Source organism: Pleurodeles waltl, chromosome 9, assembly GCF_031143425.1.
Source record: "Pleurodeles waltl isolate 20211129_DDA chromosome 9, aPleWal1.hap1.20221129, whole genome shotgun sequence".
NCBI lineage: Eukaryota > Metazoa > Chordata > Amphibia > Caudata > Salamandridae > Pleurodeles > Pleurodeles waltl.
The window spans coordinates 145,708,062-145,725,767 of record NC_090448.1 but is presented as its reverse complement, the minus strand read 5'-3'; the positions used below and the strand labels follow the sequence as shown (position 1 = coordinate 145,725,767).

Genomic DNA, 17,706 nt, shown 5'->3' with positions numbered 1-17,706 from the left:
ACATGGTTTACACTCACATTTTTAGTGCAGCATGAACAAATGGGATGCACAGAAAGGTTTACCATTGCTCCTCATGACAATTCTACAAAGTACAGAGAACGGATCCATTGGATGAATTGTGCAAAAATAGGCACACCTCATTTATCATATTAGACAGTTACATTTTTAAGTATTCCAAAAAATCAGCTGTTTAAAGTAAGGCAGTAGAAAATGAGTAAGACAATAATAGTATATACATGCTCAGTAAGATCCCCCTCTCCTTCCTGGAGGCAACCAGCCCACACTATCCAGAAATATTTCAAGTCCCAAGTCCCTGCAGACCACCACAGGCCCCAAAGCTTTTTCCATAAGCACAGCTCTGCCACGTTCCCGAGGTCCACATCTTATGTGTTGCACTGGTCTACGTTTTTTCTTTGAGTTTTGAGACTTGCAGTGTTGTTTCTTCCGTTATAAGTCCCAGAATTCAAAGAAAAAACCTGGATTGAAGAAGCACTTCTCTTATGGACCTGAGAAAACTTGGCAACTATGGAAGCAATGTCTTCAAAGATTTTCCCCAGTAGGAATCCAGGAAGGCTCTGGCTAAGTAGGCCTTTAAGAACAACTATTTCCTCCCTTTGTAGTCAAGCTTAGGTCAAATTGGGTAGCCCATGGAAGCCTCATAGCGTCTACTCACCAATTAACATCACACACTCGTTGAATCCTTCTTAGCCAGCATCGTCAGACATAGGTTGTGGAAAAACAGGATACTCACAGAATGCCAATTCACAATTATCTGCTGTACTGCCGCCAGCGGGAGACGACCCTGTGTCTCAGTCAATTTAACCACCACTGACACAGTGGCATCAGCACCATCCTACAGCTGCTCCTAATTAGATGAAAGTCTTAAAGCCTTTTGGCACAATATCAGTTTTTTTAGTTTTCAATCCTATCCAGCCATATAAAATCGTTACAGAGGATGTAGCACAGTGGTCAGAGTGACCGACTCAGGAACTTGGGACCCGGGTTTGTGTCTTGGCGTCAGTGCAATGTCCTGTGATTCTGGGCAAATCACTTAATCTCCTCATGCCCACGGACAGCGCCTTGATACCCTTTCGGGTGATAACCAACACTAAATAAATCTGCACACACATCCACTAGAGCCTCTATAGGTGCATCAGAAGGATCTTAAACATATTAAATTATAAGCCTTGATTCAGTTTGTCTAAAATCGCAATACATTTCACCAAAGTTACAAAGACCTTTGCATTTGTATTCAAAAGTTTTGAATTACTCAGTTAGACATCTGCATTCTTATCATTCTTCAGGGAATTTCACTCTGGATCCTGTGCCTTTCACTGTCTGTTCCACTGCCATCCATTTGCTAGGAAGGCCTTCTAATTTCTTCTCCAATTCCATTACCATACATGTTTCTTCCTTCTGGTCACTTTCCAAGGCAGTAATAAATTTGAGCAGACATTTCTCACCATGCGCCATCCTTGCTTCTTCTGATTACAAAGTGAAAAATATCTCATTCCTATGCTTTTCCATTCCTGCAATAACACTATTTCAAGCAGGGAAATACAGCCCTTGAAGTGTTCAGTAATAAGACAATTATGTAGCAGTGATATTAATGGGTCCACAGATGCTGTTGAGAATACCTCTCTCTCTCACAGCTTATTTCTGATCCCATTGTCTCTCCTAAGAGCTGAAGCATCTTGTTGCAGCCCTCTTAGGCCATGGTGCATCCTGTTGTATACTGAGCCACCAACCTCAGGCTATTAACTTCTCCCCCTTTCACATGATGAGTACTCCTAATTGGGAGATCCAACAACAGTTTCTGAATTGATAGAGATGTACGCCCGTCCCTGTTAGAAGATCATGACCATTTCTACAGTGGTCTCTCGGCAATAGCTGTAGACAAATGTGGATCCTGCCTCAGTAGACACTACTGTGGTCTCCATTTTTATTTAAAGAAATATGGGTTTGCAGCCAAATTGTCTCAGTAGGTAACAGAGATATAGGGTTATGTAAGTGGCACCATAGCTTACACTCCTTATACCCCAGTTTAGAAGGTTAAGTTTTCCTATATAAAATATATAATGAATTCATTTTTAATAGTTTCACAGGATGCATTTGTAGCATGTGCCCTAAAGCATCACAGCAGGGCCACAGTGGTGGGCACTACTTTGAAAATTGAAAAGCTTATCCTTTTCTTGAGCATATGGGTTGGGGAGTGCATGTGAGGCTTAAATGCATAGTCAAAGTAAACAGTCCACAAATTCACAAATCTAAAAAATCATGGCAATGCACCACTGTTGGACCTGGCCTTTAACGCAGGGCCACCCAGTTTGCCATCCCCTGCCTTACTTTGTTGAATTTGGCTAATCAGTGCTAAGGTACTTGTCCTATATCCTTAAAATATGGTACAATTGGCCTACACCTAATTGGCACATTTAATTTACCTCTATGTTCCTAGTAAATGGTACTACCTGTACCTAGGGTCTGTAAATTAAATTCTGGTAGTGGACAGAAGCACCCATTGTGCCACCCAGTAATGTAGCCTTGTACAACATGTCTCAGGCCAGGCCCTGCAGTCTGTAGTGAGGTTTTAAAGTGCTATTTTAACCTGGCACAAAATAAATCGTTTTGCCAGTTATAAACCTTCCCTTTTAATACTTAAAGGTCACCCGTAAGGTAGGCCACGTGGGTTTTATATTTTACCTGTCTTGGTAGTGAAAAACACCCAAAATCGTTTTTCATTCTTTTAAGGGTATGTCCCCCACAGACGAATTCTGGGTTGCCTTATGGCCTTTATTAAGTTCTAGGATTAGTAGCAGATAAAGATATGTTGTTTACACTCAAAATAATTGTAATTGTGAAGTTGAATTTTATCTTACAGTTCTGTAAATAGTAGAAAGTTGACATTTTATTGTCCCAACCAATCGTACCTTCTGACTGACATGGCTGTGGCTGCCTCTCCTGTGATGGGTTGCTGATTCCTTTCAGACGTAGGGACAATGTGGCTTAGGTGAGGACAGGAGGAGGAATCCTAGCAGGATTGGCTGGAGGAGGAGTTGTACCCACCCCTTATTACTTTTCAAACGGCCTTGCTTGCAGCACTCACAAAGGAGTCTGACATCAAGCCTGCCCCTGCTTTTGATCTAGTAGACAGTTAGGAACCAAACCCTAGGAGGAAAAAGGAACTGGTCATGACTAGTTTGGGGGTGGGCTATGGGTTTACCCCAAAACAAAGGATGACACTGAGGATAAAGGGTGGCACCCTCATATGCCACATTAGAACAGTCCTGGATCTGTCAAAGATTCGGAGGAAGGACTGTCCTGCTGCCATAAGGACTGCCCTAGAACCTGCTCGCTTGATCCAAGTCTACTCATAGTGACTCCAAGCGTCAGTGGATGGCCTCCTGTTTGTGCAACAGAGACACAAAAAGCTTGCAGAGGCCTGCCCTGCAGCTGCCAGTTTACCAGCAGTGCAGCTGGCCTCTGATGGAGTGAGTCCTAATCCCCAAAATGTCCCAGACCATTGGCTGGTATCGGAGAGCACTCCTTTCTGCCTAATTGAAGGTTCATCAGATCCAGTGCTAAACAACAGAGGGTCACGCAAAACCATGCAGTTCCAACTCTAGGCTTCTCTGGAACTAACACTGAGTGAAGCAAAGCATTACTGGGCATGTCATGCGGATTGGAGCTGAAAGCTGAACCAGTTCCAATGCCAAGTGACCTGCAAAGCAATGGTGTCAAAACAAGAGCTTAATCAGAACCAACACCAAGTGACATGAAGCCCCTTAAAGGCTCACCACACAGCTGATGAGCTTCATCACAACTGACACCAAGTGATGTGAACCCCAGCAAAACCTTGCCGCACAGCCGAAAGTTTCATCAGAATCATAGCAGAGTGACACAAAGCCTTGCAGAGCACCACACTCGCACACAGGACATAAGGTTTAAATCCCAGCGGGCCAAACTCAATCCTGTGTATGGCATGATATCCCTCACAGTTGGCCCAAACTTGTGATTTTTTTCCTGGTGTCCCAGTCCGTCAGATATCCTAGTTGGAGGTTTGTATCTTTAAAATTCAACATCTCCTGTTCTAATGATTGAATTTTTGTCATTCTGGTATAATTATATTTATTAGATTCTACTCTATTATTCTAAATAGGATTGGAATTTTTCTTGTTTGTGTGTGCCATAAATATTGTACACATTGCCTCTAAGTGAAGCCTGATTGCTTCTGTGCAAAGCTACCAGAGGGTTAAACACAGGTTAATTAAGTTACTTTTGTGGTTCATCCTGACAAGGTTTGTAGTTGTTGCCTGTGTAGGGCTCCCACTCCCACAACCAATATGCCAATTATAGAACAGTAAGTCAGATAAATGTCCTCACACAACACCCCACCCAACAAAAGACGCAAAAATCAATCAATTCTAATGGATGTGTCATCTTTTAGGTGGAAGAACCTGAAGAGTTCTCCTGTGTTGGCTTAGTGACTGCAAGTTTTGCACATTCTAACAATATCAAAAACACTCTTCTGAAATCTACTAAGGTCACAAAGCATATTTGTTGGGGACGCTTTTTATTTATGTATGTATATGTATGATATTTCCATATCGCCAAGACAACCAATAGGCTGCGGCGCACCATATAGGTCAAATACTTAATGACTGATAGGAGAGATAGATGGTCTAGGCACAGTTAAAGAATTATGCTGTAATGTTCTTTAAAGAGGTGCACATTCAATCCATTCCTAAATTTGAGTAGCTTTGGGTGGTCCTGTTGGAAACAAGGGTGTTGCTCCAGATCATTAATGCATGGAATGAAAAGGCCTTCTACCCTGGCTGCGGGTGTGCCAAGAACCACCAGAAATGTTGAGCTTGTTAGCAAGGTAAGTTGGGTGTGTTGTTCATGATGGTTTTATAAAGGATGCAGCTGGTTTTGTCTTTTTTTTTTTATTATCGGGAAAAAAGAAATATCAGTACACAACAAGATACATTGTCACTTTCACAAAATGAAACAAAAAGAAAGATCAGCCAAACTTGTCTAAGAAATAATTTCCCCAGATCAGAGAGAACTTTTTAACATGACCTATTCTACTAGCATATCTTATCTCCTGAAGTCTAACTTGGACCATCCTGTTATACCATTCTTGACTAGTCGGAGATAATTCAGACCGCCAGTTTCTCAGCAACAATGGTATGGGTCAGTAAGGGGAGCCAATGGTGTTCCATCAGAAGGGGAGTGATGTGATCATATTATTTTAGGCTGTAGATGACACATGCTGCTTTGTGTAGGACACCCTTAAAGGGTTCCAGTATGGAGTCTGGGAGGCCATGTAGCAGAGCCTTAGCACCATACAAGTGCAAGAGAAAGAGAGCTTGAACAGCAGTTCTGAAGTTGCATTGTAGAAAGATCAGTTGCATTTTCTTTAGAAGACAGCTGGTCTTTTTTCTGCAATGTGTTCCTTGAGGGTAAGTTGGTGTTCTGGGTAAGTCCAAGTAACCTGGAATTCCGTGCCAGTTTGGGTTTGAAAGCTGTTAAGGTTAATGGTATCGAGCCAGGTTTGTACTCTTGTTTGGATGTCTGTGGCAAAAGCACAAGATCTTTGTCTTTGTTTGTTTGAGCTTCAAGTAGGGTGCTTGACATCCAGGGTTGGAAGATGCACAAGCAGTGTTTGAGGCACTGGATATCTAAAGAAGAGGAGACTTTCAAGCAAAGCTGTGTATCATTGGAATAGTGGTGAAACCTGTCTTTCAGGTTGATAAGATTTGCCTGTCTAAGAGATCTTTTAAGGCCACTAAAACACGATGTCAATGTTGTTCTTCCCAAGTTAAGGTTCACTTTTCTGCTCAGAAATAGGAGAGAGATCTTCAGACAATGTTTTCAAACATCAAAGGCACTAGGGTACTGTCCATTCAATCTCAAGTAAATCTCAAGTAAATGTTCAAGGCTGGTACAATTAAAAGGCCCCCCCTTTTCTATGTGCTGATGAGGGACTCTGGGACAGGTTCAGTAATTGTCAAGGCCATTGTCTCTCACTCAAGTCAGGTGGAACCTAAGTTCCTAATACGTATACAGTTTATATAGGGAAAGATAGTTAGCCTATACCCAGCATTTCCCTGTGCCCAATGATACCTCTTAGTGGTTCAATAGGGAAAGGCTACAAAGGGCTTCATCACCATTCGATAAAAGGAAGAAGATGTTCTCCACCTTGCCTGAGGAATTATTATACAATAAAGGCCTTGTAATCCTAGCCTCACACAATAAAGTCTGAAGATAACATTTTAGTAGTAGTAGTACTAGTAGTAGTACAATATATGTTTGTTGGGATCCTTGCCCTAAAACATTCTAAAACTATTCAACAATTACATAGCAAGATCATAATAAAACTCACAAAAACTATCCGAATGTGCCAATGCCTATTTAAAACCATCTTTAAAACGCTGCCTAAGATCAAGCATATAATTTGCAATTCCCACTGCAACATCAAAATAACACATTTCAGATAACAGCCCCATTGAGTACAACCTTGAATGAGTTTGATATTTTAAAAATAAGGGTCTTAAAAAAGTAATATGGGTGGGCTTATAAAAACACAATCCATAGGAACATGAAACAAGGAACATTTTACATTCAGGGAGCATGTATAGAAACCATTTTTATACCAAAGTACATTACACCATTTAAGACTAAAAAATATTTATTTATACCCTAGTCTCACTTTCAGAATTTCACCATGTACCCTAGGGTCCTGTCCCTGACCCAAATGGGGAAAGTTGCATGCTGGCCAAGAAAATATAATGAGAAGTTGATAGAAGGTTTCTTTCTTAAGCAGGCCAGGCCCAAAGAACAGGCAACATTTTCCAACTATTCACTTAGTGCTTGTTTACTTGGAAAGGGAGACCATGTTTCAATTGTACCCCAAAAAGAGTGCATTTTTTATATTATTTATCCTGGACTTAGTACCCCTGGCCCACTTCCTTTCAGTGGTGCAAATTTCTTCCCACCATAATTTAGAAACCTTTAAAACTTCATTATCTACCAGTAGATGTTTAGGAAATCTCAGAACATGGGCATTCACTTGCAAGAAGTAGGAAACCAAATTCAAGTTCCTCTTCATACTTCGTATCATGGTTCCCGTGGTGGTGAAAACACCAATAGCCTCTCAGAAAACCCCCTTTGGTTTATCCCAGTTACAGGAAGGATTACGTTCAAGAACCTCTGCTCCGTACAGCACCAAGTGGGGTATGTTCCCTTAGTAGGCTTTCACAAGAGCGGTAAGAGCCAAGCTCCTATATCTCTGGGTAAATTTAACCAGACAACCAGCTTGTAACATGGACCCCTGATTGACATTCCCCATGTGAGTATCCTATTTTAAGTTCCTATGGAAAGTCGTCCTAAGTAGTTAGAGTAGTCCATCACTTCTACCGAGTTCAGGGATCATTTAAAATTGCTCACTTTTTCCCAAAAAAACAATAACCTTTGTTTTTTCCAGATAAATTTTCACGGAATTCTGTTTGTTCTATGCATCAAAGGAGTCCAATTTCATTTGCAAACCAATAGGAGTATAGTCCAGAAAAATCAGATCATCCGCATACAGCAGGCATTCCCCAACATTGGGAGAGAATGATTTTGATAATTTAATGGCTGGTAGTAGGTCTCTCAAAAATAAGCTAAAAAGGGATGGAGCTAAGACACACCTCTGGTGAAGGCCATTCCAAATTGAGATAATTTGTTATGGTCTACAAGATTTATCAACTTCAACCTGTGTCCAGTTATCCATATGTAATGCCTGCATTGCATTAAGGAGTTCAATTGGTATCTTCCTGAGCAGAGATTCCCCCATGCAAGACCCCTGTCGAATGTATCAAAGACTGACCGAAAGTCAATAAAGCAACTGCATGGACACTGATTAAGTTCCAGGGATTTCCGACTAATGTATCAGCGAGAAAGACAGTGATTTATGGTTGGATGACACTCCCAGAACTATCGTTTTTCAACTGATACTGCCTAGTACTCTTGCACTCAATCATCCAAACGAGACAATAAGATTTTGGTGAACACATTCTCAGAAATGTCCAGTAGGCTAATCATTCTATAATGCAAGGGATGGGAGCCACTACCCTTTTTTCATTATTGGTTTCACTATTGACACTCACCCACAATAATGAAGTACATTGGCCTGTTGTGGCTATCCAGCAGCACAGAAGAGAAAAAGCCCTCACCCATCAGTCATTTTTTGTCTTAATCTTGACTCCTGGGATATTGTTGGTGCCAGCTGCTCTTATTAACTTCATGCAGTCAATTACTGTCTGACCCTCCACGTACGTAGCCCAGATATCCTCTACAATCATACACTTTAGTGCCCCCATGTAGGGACTGCAAGTTTCATTTACATTTTTCCAAAGCTTTCTCTGATCTTCTGAACGTATACCCTCCAACATACCATCCCACTTACTATGGTCGAATGTGATTTTTTATCTCTTTTAGCAAAAATCTGTAGTGAGATTTTAGTCTATCCTGTATCTGTTTGAGATATTCTGCTTGTCTCAACCTAGATTGTTTTGATGCCTCTCTCAACAGGCTTTCCTGACAGGCAAAATCATATCAGCCCTTCCAATAGCCTTTACCCATGGTTTGTTCCCCAGAATTTTTTGATGTATACACGTATACAATACAGCACATGTTCTATAAACTCCATAAACCACACACTTCTAATCTCAAGTCTCACAGAAAACATCAGATTGTTCTGAAATCTGATACGCAGCCAAATGTTAAAGGTGGAATGAGTCAAGTTGTCTTGTGAGTCTTCATGGGAAGCTCCTCCCCAAGGGCAGCATCATTGTGGCTGCCACTGGTCATTGGAAGCGTAGGACCCAATGATCACTGTCCCCATATTTAGTGACGACCTGCAGGACTAATGGTGGGGAGTGATGGTGCTAAACACAACATATTTTCTGTTCCCCTTGGTGCGGCACTTCTCCCCTGGCATCCACAAGCAGACATGGAAGGACTTTCTTTCTGCTCAGTGGAATGCAAATACAACCAATTATGGAGCTGCTCTCATGCTGTACTCAACATGAGAGCAGCTCCAGGATTGGTGGGAACAGACTAAACCAATTTTTTTTATTTGTGTTTGCCTGCTGTGCTCGCAGCAGGCTGGGCGAAGCTCTTTCGCTCTTAAGGTGGAACCCCCCGCCCATGTTTAGTTACTTTAAAATAAAAATAAAATTTAAACATCCAGACTGGGATGAACATATAGTCAATAGGTATCTCTGGGCAGCCCTAACGGAACAATGCAGCTGCTGTAATGTAATGTGTAAAATGACCATAGAGACATGGCAACCTATTGTTTGCCAGCCATTGTCCCAATGCCTTAGCCTCCTTCTTTATCGTACCTGATGGGAAAGAAGTTGGAGCAACATTGTAGCATTCCATTACCTCTTCTTTCTGATCATCCAGCTGACTGGGGTACTAATGAGCATAAATATCCCCTGCCATTATTTACGGTGGCCTCTAGAACTTTCCTCAGAATTTCCAGAAAAGATTGATCAAAAGACCCCAACCTATTATTCATTCTACAATACTCCTCTTTAGCGGTATAGAGATCAAATCTGAAGATCAAAGTTCAGGAATGCATTTGTGAACTAGATGTTGAAGTTATTAATTCAAGACCACCGTCCCTTTTAATGTATCCCATAAATCAGTAGTGCCATTGCAATGGTTACTCTGCGTCATTTGGGGGTGGGGAAAACACTAGATTTCCTGTGCTGTAGAAGACCTATGACTATTCAGCTCATCTGCCACAGAGCTGCACCACTGTGTTCTTTAGGACAGCAATAGTTTGCAGGAGTGAAACTCATACACTGACGTTTAAGATGGAAATATGGCTCGGCGAGATAAAGATATGGACTGTTGGTCAAGAGGTTTGAAACATGTGTGGCCAGCTCAGCCTTTCACCCTTTATATGTACCACTAAAACAAGTAATAACAACATCTACTTTTTACAGCACTTTCTAACAGCAAACCCTTTGAAAAAACCCTAAATAAAAATCTGTTAATAAGGACTGCAGTCCCAACCAGTTTGGCCATTACCATTCTTATCATGCAAGCGGCAGAGATCTCCTTAATATGTTCTGTTAAGTTCCTGGGGTCTCCTTGCACCCTCCACCCCATTGGGAGGTTGTCGGATTTTACATTGGCGGAGGCCTGAGCTGGAGCTCTAGTGGTGGTAATTAATTGGCCCTTGTTGACATTTACCTTTCTACTGCAATGGTTGAATGTGGTAAAACCTGTTGAATTAAATCCGGCATGACACTTCAAAAATGCTCATCTAGCTTCTTGATAATCCTGTCCCTTGTTTCTGTTGGTGTAATTAATTTCTTCCTTCAACTTTCAAACACCCTTCACATAGCCCAAGTCTTCAACCCATCACAAAAATAGTCCTGCAACGTCTTGATTGGGCCACTGCTGTTTGGCGACCAGATGATGCAATCTAAATAGTCACATGCCAGTGGCATCACAGATGGCGAGGCCAGTAACAAAAATGCCAAGAAAACCACATTGAAAAAAGGACATGAAGTCAGACCAGACCAAAGAGACCAGAAGAACAAAACAAGTAAATTCCAAGCTTCAGGTTCAGGAATATGTAGGCAGCTGGTTTATAATCTAGACAGATTCAAATAAAGAGAACAAAAAATATTCACTGAAATATTCCAGCGATTGGGCCATTATGTATGCTGCCCAGAGGTAATAATTACAAGATGAATCACATGACTGTTTGCTATGAACTAATTCACAATTCAGATTTTATGCAGACAAAGATTGGGAAGTAGCATAAAAATCATATTTTAAAATAGCTACACAAATAGATATGACGTGGTGAACGGTGCATAGAGTGTGCCAAACTAATAAAGTTCCTGCGAACTCATGCCTTCAACCTCCCCCTGTCCTCATGTGCTCTTTGCCAGAGTAGATTACTAAGATTACTAGAGGTCTGCCTCTTGGCCTTCTCTCTGCATCTGTTTATCCCTGTTTGTCAGGCTTGAGGTCAAAACAGGTAATAGCAAATACTCAGGTAGGTCCATTTGATTTCTATTCATACATCATCTTTTTAACGTCACAGCATCAATGTATGTGATATATTACTGACACTCACCACATCATCTCTGTCTTCCCATTCCACTTCAGATAGGTCAACGCTGCTATAGTTTGGTTTTCTTCGTTTCTTCCCTTCTTCATACTGTTGGCGGACATAAACAATCAATAAATATACAAATACAAATGTCCATTAAAAATATATATACAACACAAGGAATAGGTTCCAGGCGCAAGCTGTTCAACATCACAATTATACTCCTCAAAACACCTTCAAAAAAACTATTACCCCCAGGCAACTCTCCCGAGCACAGTTCATTAAAAACTGTTTTTTCTTTCAACATTTCATAACCCTGTGATGACTGAAAGAGAGCTTCCATGTGAAACATTAAAGCGAAAACAGTCCCTGAACTGTGGAGCAGGAAAATTTATAAACACATTGAGAAAGGCTTATTTTTGTTTCCCATATTTTCATAGTTAGCTCGGCTACTTGAGAAGTTTTCTGCCTTCGACACATCTTTCACCACGGCAGCCACCAACATCCTTGCCTTTCAAGGTTCACGTTAAATCCCCGAACTTGGCAGCATCAGCAACACAGGAAGTTATTTCTCCTTTAATCTTATCAACTGTAAATTTACACTTCAAATAAGATTAGGTGATCTTAGGGAAATCGGTATGCTGTTTGTTCAAACGAAAATAATATTTTTAATTCTTAAAAGACAATACCAGTAAAGGTAATTCAACAGTTAAGTCACAGGCGTTTGTGTTTCACTGGTAGCCACATTTTAGCTCCACAGCACACGGCAAATATGTGTTCAGCCTTCTAATAATAACATGGGGAATTCTGCCCTCTACTGAGTAATAGAAAGATCTAACTGTGACAAAATCAGTTACTGTGCTTTATTCAATAAGTCCTTTGAAAAATGTAATACAATTCAGGAGAAACTACAATAATATATGTATGTCAAAATTTGGGAGTGATTTTTTTTAATCATATCTATGATCACCTGATATTGTGAAGTCTAACATACCTCTGCATTGCTCGTAAAATATAAGTATCTGATGGAGACACTGGGGGTGGTTTAGGGTTTAGTGGCTGTGGGGTCGCACCTGTGACTGGACTGAAGTCCAGACATCCCAGACACGGTGATCACAGCACATGATAACAATCTGACTGGCGCAGTAACTTTTCTCAAATGATGGGGAATAACATGAAGATGCTAGTTCTTACCGGGTCAAAGTCTGAATGTTACAGTAATTCCCAAACATTTTTCTCCTGTTAAATTCCGAAAGGATAATCCTGCCAACACATAACAGATTATGGAAGATATACCACAATCAGTAATTACTAGGTACAATAAAGACCGCATAACATATAATTTGCAAACACTCCTGAAACAGTGGTTTGCACAGTAGTTAGAAAAGTGTTGAACTACTCTTCTTAAGTCCAAAGGGCTATTTTGATTCCATTACAGAGTTAAAGAAGAGTCTATGTGATCACTGATATCTTAAGGATTTTGAGGGGCCTGGCCAAGAAATATTTTAGGGCCCCTATTTGTAACACATTGGAATTTTATCACCCACTTTCTTCCATTTAAAGCTCTATGTTATCTAACAATATTACATTATCTATTAAAAGCTGAAATACATAAATACAACAGTTAACTTTCCAATGGGACCCCTTAACCATGGAGGCCTTGTGTAATTACTAAGGTTGCTAGTGCCTTAATACATGTTATAGATCAGATACACTGGCTGAATCGTTACAGTTAAGACTTTGAGGATAAATAAAATATTAGTCATTGGAAGATATTCCTTAAAGGTCAAATTTAATGGAAGGTTGTTGGTTGCTTCTATTGGCTTCCCTGAGCTTGTTCTTTTCACAAATTTACCATCACTTTTATATAGTGGCACTAAATTATGTTCACTGGAAATATGAACATAAGTGGTTGCAGAGTTTGTTTCCTGCAATTCAAGAAGAAACATTTACACAAGTATGTCTGTAAGAAGTGACAGCCTTAGGGTGGTCTTCCCTCAAACATTTTGCCTGCTTGACTCATATTCTGCAGATTTTGTTTGTTGAACACTACCACTGCAGACCAGTGCTAAAGTGCATTTGCTCTCTCCCCTAAACATGGTTTGTTTGGTACATCCCCAACTGGCACATGTAATGTACTTATAGTCCCTAGTAAAGTGCACCACGTGTGCCCAGGGCCTGCAAATTAAATGCTGCTAGTAGGACTGCAGCACTGCTTGTGCTGCCCGCTTAAGTAGCCATTAAATATGTCTCATGTCTGCCAATGCAGAAATTATGTGTGCAGTTTACACTGCCATGACCGATTAAGCATTTAAAACCTCTTGCCAAGCCTTAAACTCCCCTTTTTAAAATATATATCTCAAGCCATAGGGCAGAGTGATATGTAACTAAAAGGTAGGGCATGTGTTTTTACGTTTTCAATGTCATGATAGTGAAAAACTCACAAAGTCATTTTGTACTACTGTGAGGCCTGCTGCTCTCATAGGGTAACACCGTGGATTCCTCATTACAATTAATAAGCAGTAATTCCTAATAGAAACAAGGTAGGAATGCCATGTTTAGTACCTATGGAAATGTAAAGATAAATCCTCTTTAATGGTAAAGTCGGACTTATGGTTACAATTGTGAAAATGCCACTAGCATTGTCCTGCCCTGAGCCATGTGTGACTGTACCCAGCCTCCAATGAATGTTTGTCATGGGTGATAGCTGGGAATAGAAAGGGAGCTTAGGTGTGACTGATGGGTCACCAACATACTGATAGGCCATCCTGGGCAGGATGGGAGTGAGGAGCTGGACACACATTCACATTTACATCTGAATAGGCTGTGTCCTGTCCCCACAAAAGTGAGTTTGGAGCCAGGGAAGGAAGAAAGGACCTCTGTGCACTTCGAAGACCCATCTTTGAAGTCACTCCCACTTCAAAGGCACAACTGGGTATAAGTACTAGACCTTAGACCCTTCAAAGTCAGTATATTACTGGACATGTGAAGAACTCTGCAAGGAGGAAGGACTTCTCAGGTGCTACAAGGACTACCACTCTGGACTACTGCTCTGGAAGAATTGCTTTTCTCCTGTGCTGCCTTGCTGCCTGCTACCCTCTGTCCTGCTGAGGAAGGACTGAACCCATCTCACTTGAACCCAGAGAAACCCCAAGGGCAAGCTAATTAGCCCCCTGTTCTAATTCTCAGGGACATCAAATACTTCTCATCAACCTACAACAGCACCTAGAGGTTGCTTGCTGCAAGTCTTGCTCTGGCACATGGCTCCAATCCAGTCCTGGTTGAAGTGGGTATAAAGTGCTGCAAATACCAGAACCTGTCCATCAACGCAATTGCACCAATTAGAACTGGTGCATCTTCCTTGACTCTAACACATCGCTGCTGCCACGAGGTTCGCAGACACTGCGCTGCTGACTTCACAGTGCATCACCTCAAGCTTCCGATGCATCTTCAACTTTGCATGGCTCGGAGCCAGTTCTTTGGCTACTTCTGAAGGATCAATGGCAACACATCACCTCTTTCTGCTCCATGCACCTAGGCTTTGACACATCTAAAAACCAGGGTACTTTTGCAACAGGTAAAAGCTGGTCACTGTATCTGAACCCATGCTCCATCGTGGTCATCCTGAACTTTTGAATTTACCTCAGGCAAGCGCAACCATATAGCCCAGATTAACACTTTAAGCTTTTAAGCACTACAATGTAATCTAATCTTTAAAAAATCATAACTTTTATATTTGTTGGATGTTTGTAGTCTTGGTTTTGTTTTGTTCATAAGAATATAACCTATTTTTATAAACTAAATTTGAGTCTCTTTCTGTGTTACTGTTGAAGTGTTGCATAAATATCTTACACATTGCCTCTTAAGTTAATCCTTAACTCTGGGACCTCTGTTCCAAGCTATCAGAGGATGAGCACAGGTTCATTTATGGTGTGTATCCGACTTACCCTGACAAGAATTGTCATTCCTGCTTTGTCAGGGTGCATAACTCTGCCAGCCAGAAACCAATGTATATCACTCCTGCTGTGCAAAGTGAAGCACAAGGCTATGAACAAGCAGTCTTGCAGTTGCAAAAGATACCCACTTCAGGTCCTCAGCTCCCCTGTCCTCCCTGAATTCCACAACTGGAACACATCACGATGTACTCTGCATTTGAAACACTAACATCTGGAAAGCAGGGTGCAAAACAATTAAACAACCCCACTACCACTTGTGATAATATAAGGAAACCAACAACTCACTTTCAGAGTCCAAGTTCAACCTATCAGGGACTGTGCTTAAAATAGAAAACGTTTCTTGACAGTTTCTTCAAACCACTTAGGCAACAATGACACCTTTCACATAACCAGGCTTACATCCACTTTGTTTTAGGACTACTTGAGTCAAACATCTATTATTTTCTCAGTTCCAAGAAGAATTAACTCTCTATTGGAGCACCTTCATTTGTTTATTCTTGTCCCTCCAATCTCTTCACTGATGTATCAGAGCAGTGGTAGATTATCACGTACAATGTTAGGAGCCAGTTCCTTGCTTTTTTTCAGCAGAACTATAATTCTATTATTTGATAATATTTATATTGTGATGGCTGGGTTTAACATTCCAACCTGATAACCCAGTAAGGCTTGTTAAGATGCTGATATTTCCATTCAGGTCAGTCCTAGTCAAATATTAGTATAGGTGTCCACCTTATTGAATTTGGGATATTGGTAGGTAACAACTACACATACATTACATTTGGAAAAGAAAATGACAACCGCAGAGATTTTATGTCAAATGTATTATTAATGCATTGTTAGTTGAAACCATTGCATGTTACATAAACATTACAAAAAACAATTAAAATGTCACCATACTACACAATAGATTTAACTGATTGGGTTAATTGTATTTTAAAATATACCTTGATAACAAGAAATTCAGATTTAGATTTGAACACAAAGACCCAATGGATTAATGGCCTGAGGATAAAGAAGGGAAGGGGCCAGCGCTAGCTATTTGCTAAAGTGCCAAAGGAAGTGGAAATCAATCATGATTGTTCAAAACAAGTTCAGAAAACCCTCAACCAAAGTCTCAACCAATTGGGAGAACAATTTCTAACGTTCAAGAGGAATTTGGTAGCTCTAGCCGCTACCTGAATGCTGTGCCCATCTAAAAGTGCCATCACAACTCTGCAACAAGTTCTATTTCATAGGGCTTTCAGTGGGGGACTTAACAGATTCTTTCTCATTGACAGGACCGCTGGACGAACACACAAGAAGTGTAAAAACCTTTCAGTCAACAAGTCACAAAGGTGTCTAGAAAGATCTGGCCATGTTTGCTTCCACAATGGAACCAAGTCCTTAGACGGGAAAACACCCATTCAGATTTGAAGAAGACAAATTTTGGATGGAGCAGGCAAGATGGATCGTAAGGTAGAGTGGGGGGTGCCAGGAAGTATAAATGTGCAAGTCTGACTAGCCATGGTGTTGACTCACCATGTCTGCTTTGTCAACTTTCCAAGAATGAAGGTTGGAAGCCTTGTTAGTAATTTTGTTTAGCAGAGGGAAACCAATCTAGGTGTCTCATGCAGCCATTATATGTTTAAGTTAGTCAAGGCTTGTTTGAGTACAGATGACCTGTGCATAACCGTGGGGAAGAAGCCCTTGTTACCCCACCATACCTAGGCTATGTAGCAACAATAATAAAGTACTGGTATAAAATAGGGCTTCTTAAATTTGTCACATATCACAGTGAAAACATTATTTGATCACTGGAGAGATTTTATGTCATTTCTAGCACTAATGCTTTTAATAAACAAATGTATTCTTGTCACTCTTTGTCCCTCTCCTCCTCTTGAGGAACATAACGTATCATATACAATGTTAAAACAGTACACCACACTGAAACACATATATACATCACATCAAAAAAGTATATACCCAATTATACAACTCAATTTTCCAAGACAAGGTACTAAGTGCAACGGATGTTGCACTAAAAACTTCCTCCGCTTTTCACATCTGCGGGCTGCAAAACATATTTTCCGAGAGCAGTCCTCTGTATTAGGTAGTAGTGATAAATACCGTCACTGATTGATAATTGTTCATGCTAATTAAGTGCAGTATAACCTTATATCATAATCTTTTGGTTCATAAATTTGTGATACTCCTCAAACTGTTGGTCGACGTGTTTCAGCCCTCCATCTCTATGGGCCTCATCAGGACTTAGGAAGTGGTACCTAAATCTTGAATTGCATATATATGTACTCATTATTGTAGCTACAGCTATATTATTAACAATGCCACCAGGGTCAGATAGCACCCCATTCACCAGCGAGTGCATTATTCATCTTGTGATCAATTCCACTTTACTGTAAAATCTATCAAACATCTGTGATGATAGACATTAAAAGAGCCACATACAAACACATTAAATATTCATAAAAGCACAAAAAATTTGGTAAGGTAAACAACTTGTCCAGTGGTTTAAAAGAAAGCTGTCACAACACCTGGATGAGACACAATTACTCATAGAGAACCTTAACCCTTAGATGTGAAGGGTACGGGCTCACACTAACCCTTTTTGTGGTCTCAAGCACTAGA

At 40.6% G+C, this 17,706-nt stretch overlaps 1 protein-coding gene across 2 annotated transcripts in view; it reads right to left on the bottom strand.

Annotated features, from left to right (window-relative positions):
• CACNA2D3 (calcium voltage-gated channel auxiliary subunit alpha2delta 3) overlaps window positions 1-17,706 on the bottom strand; it is a 2,455,990-nt gene that overhangs the window by 692,926 nt on the left and 1,745,358 nt on the right. For both annotated transcript variants that reach the window (XM_069206447.1, XM_069206449.1), the window contains exon 18: window positions 11,150-11,233. In XM_069206447.1, the coding sequence (XP_069062548.1) occupies window positions 11,150-11,233 (84 nt within the window). The remainder of the gene's footprint in view (window positions 1-11,149; window positions 11,234-17,706) is intronic.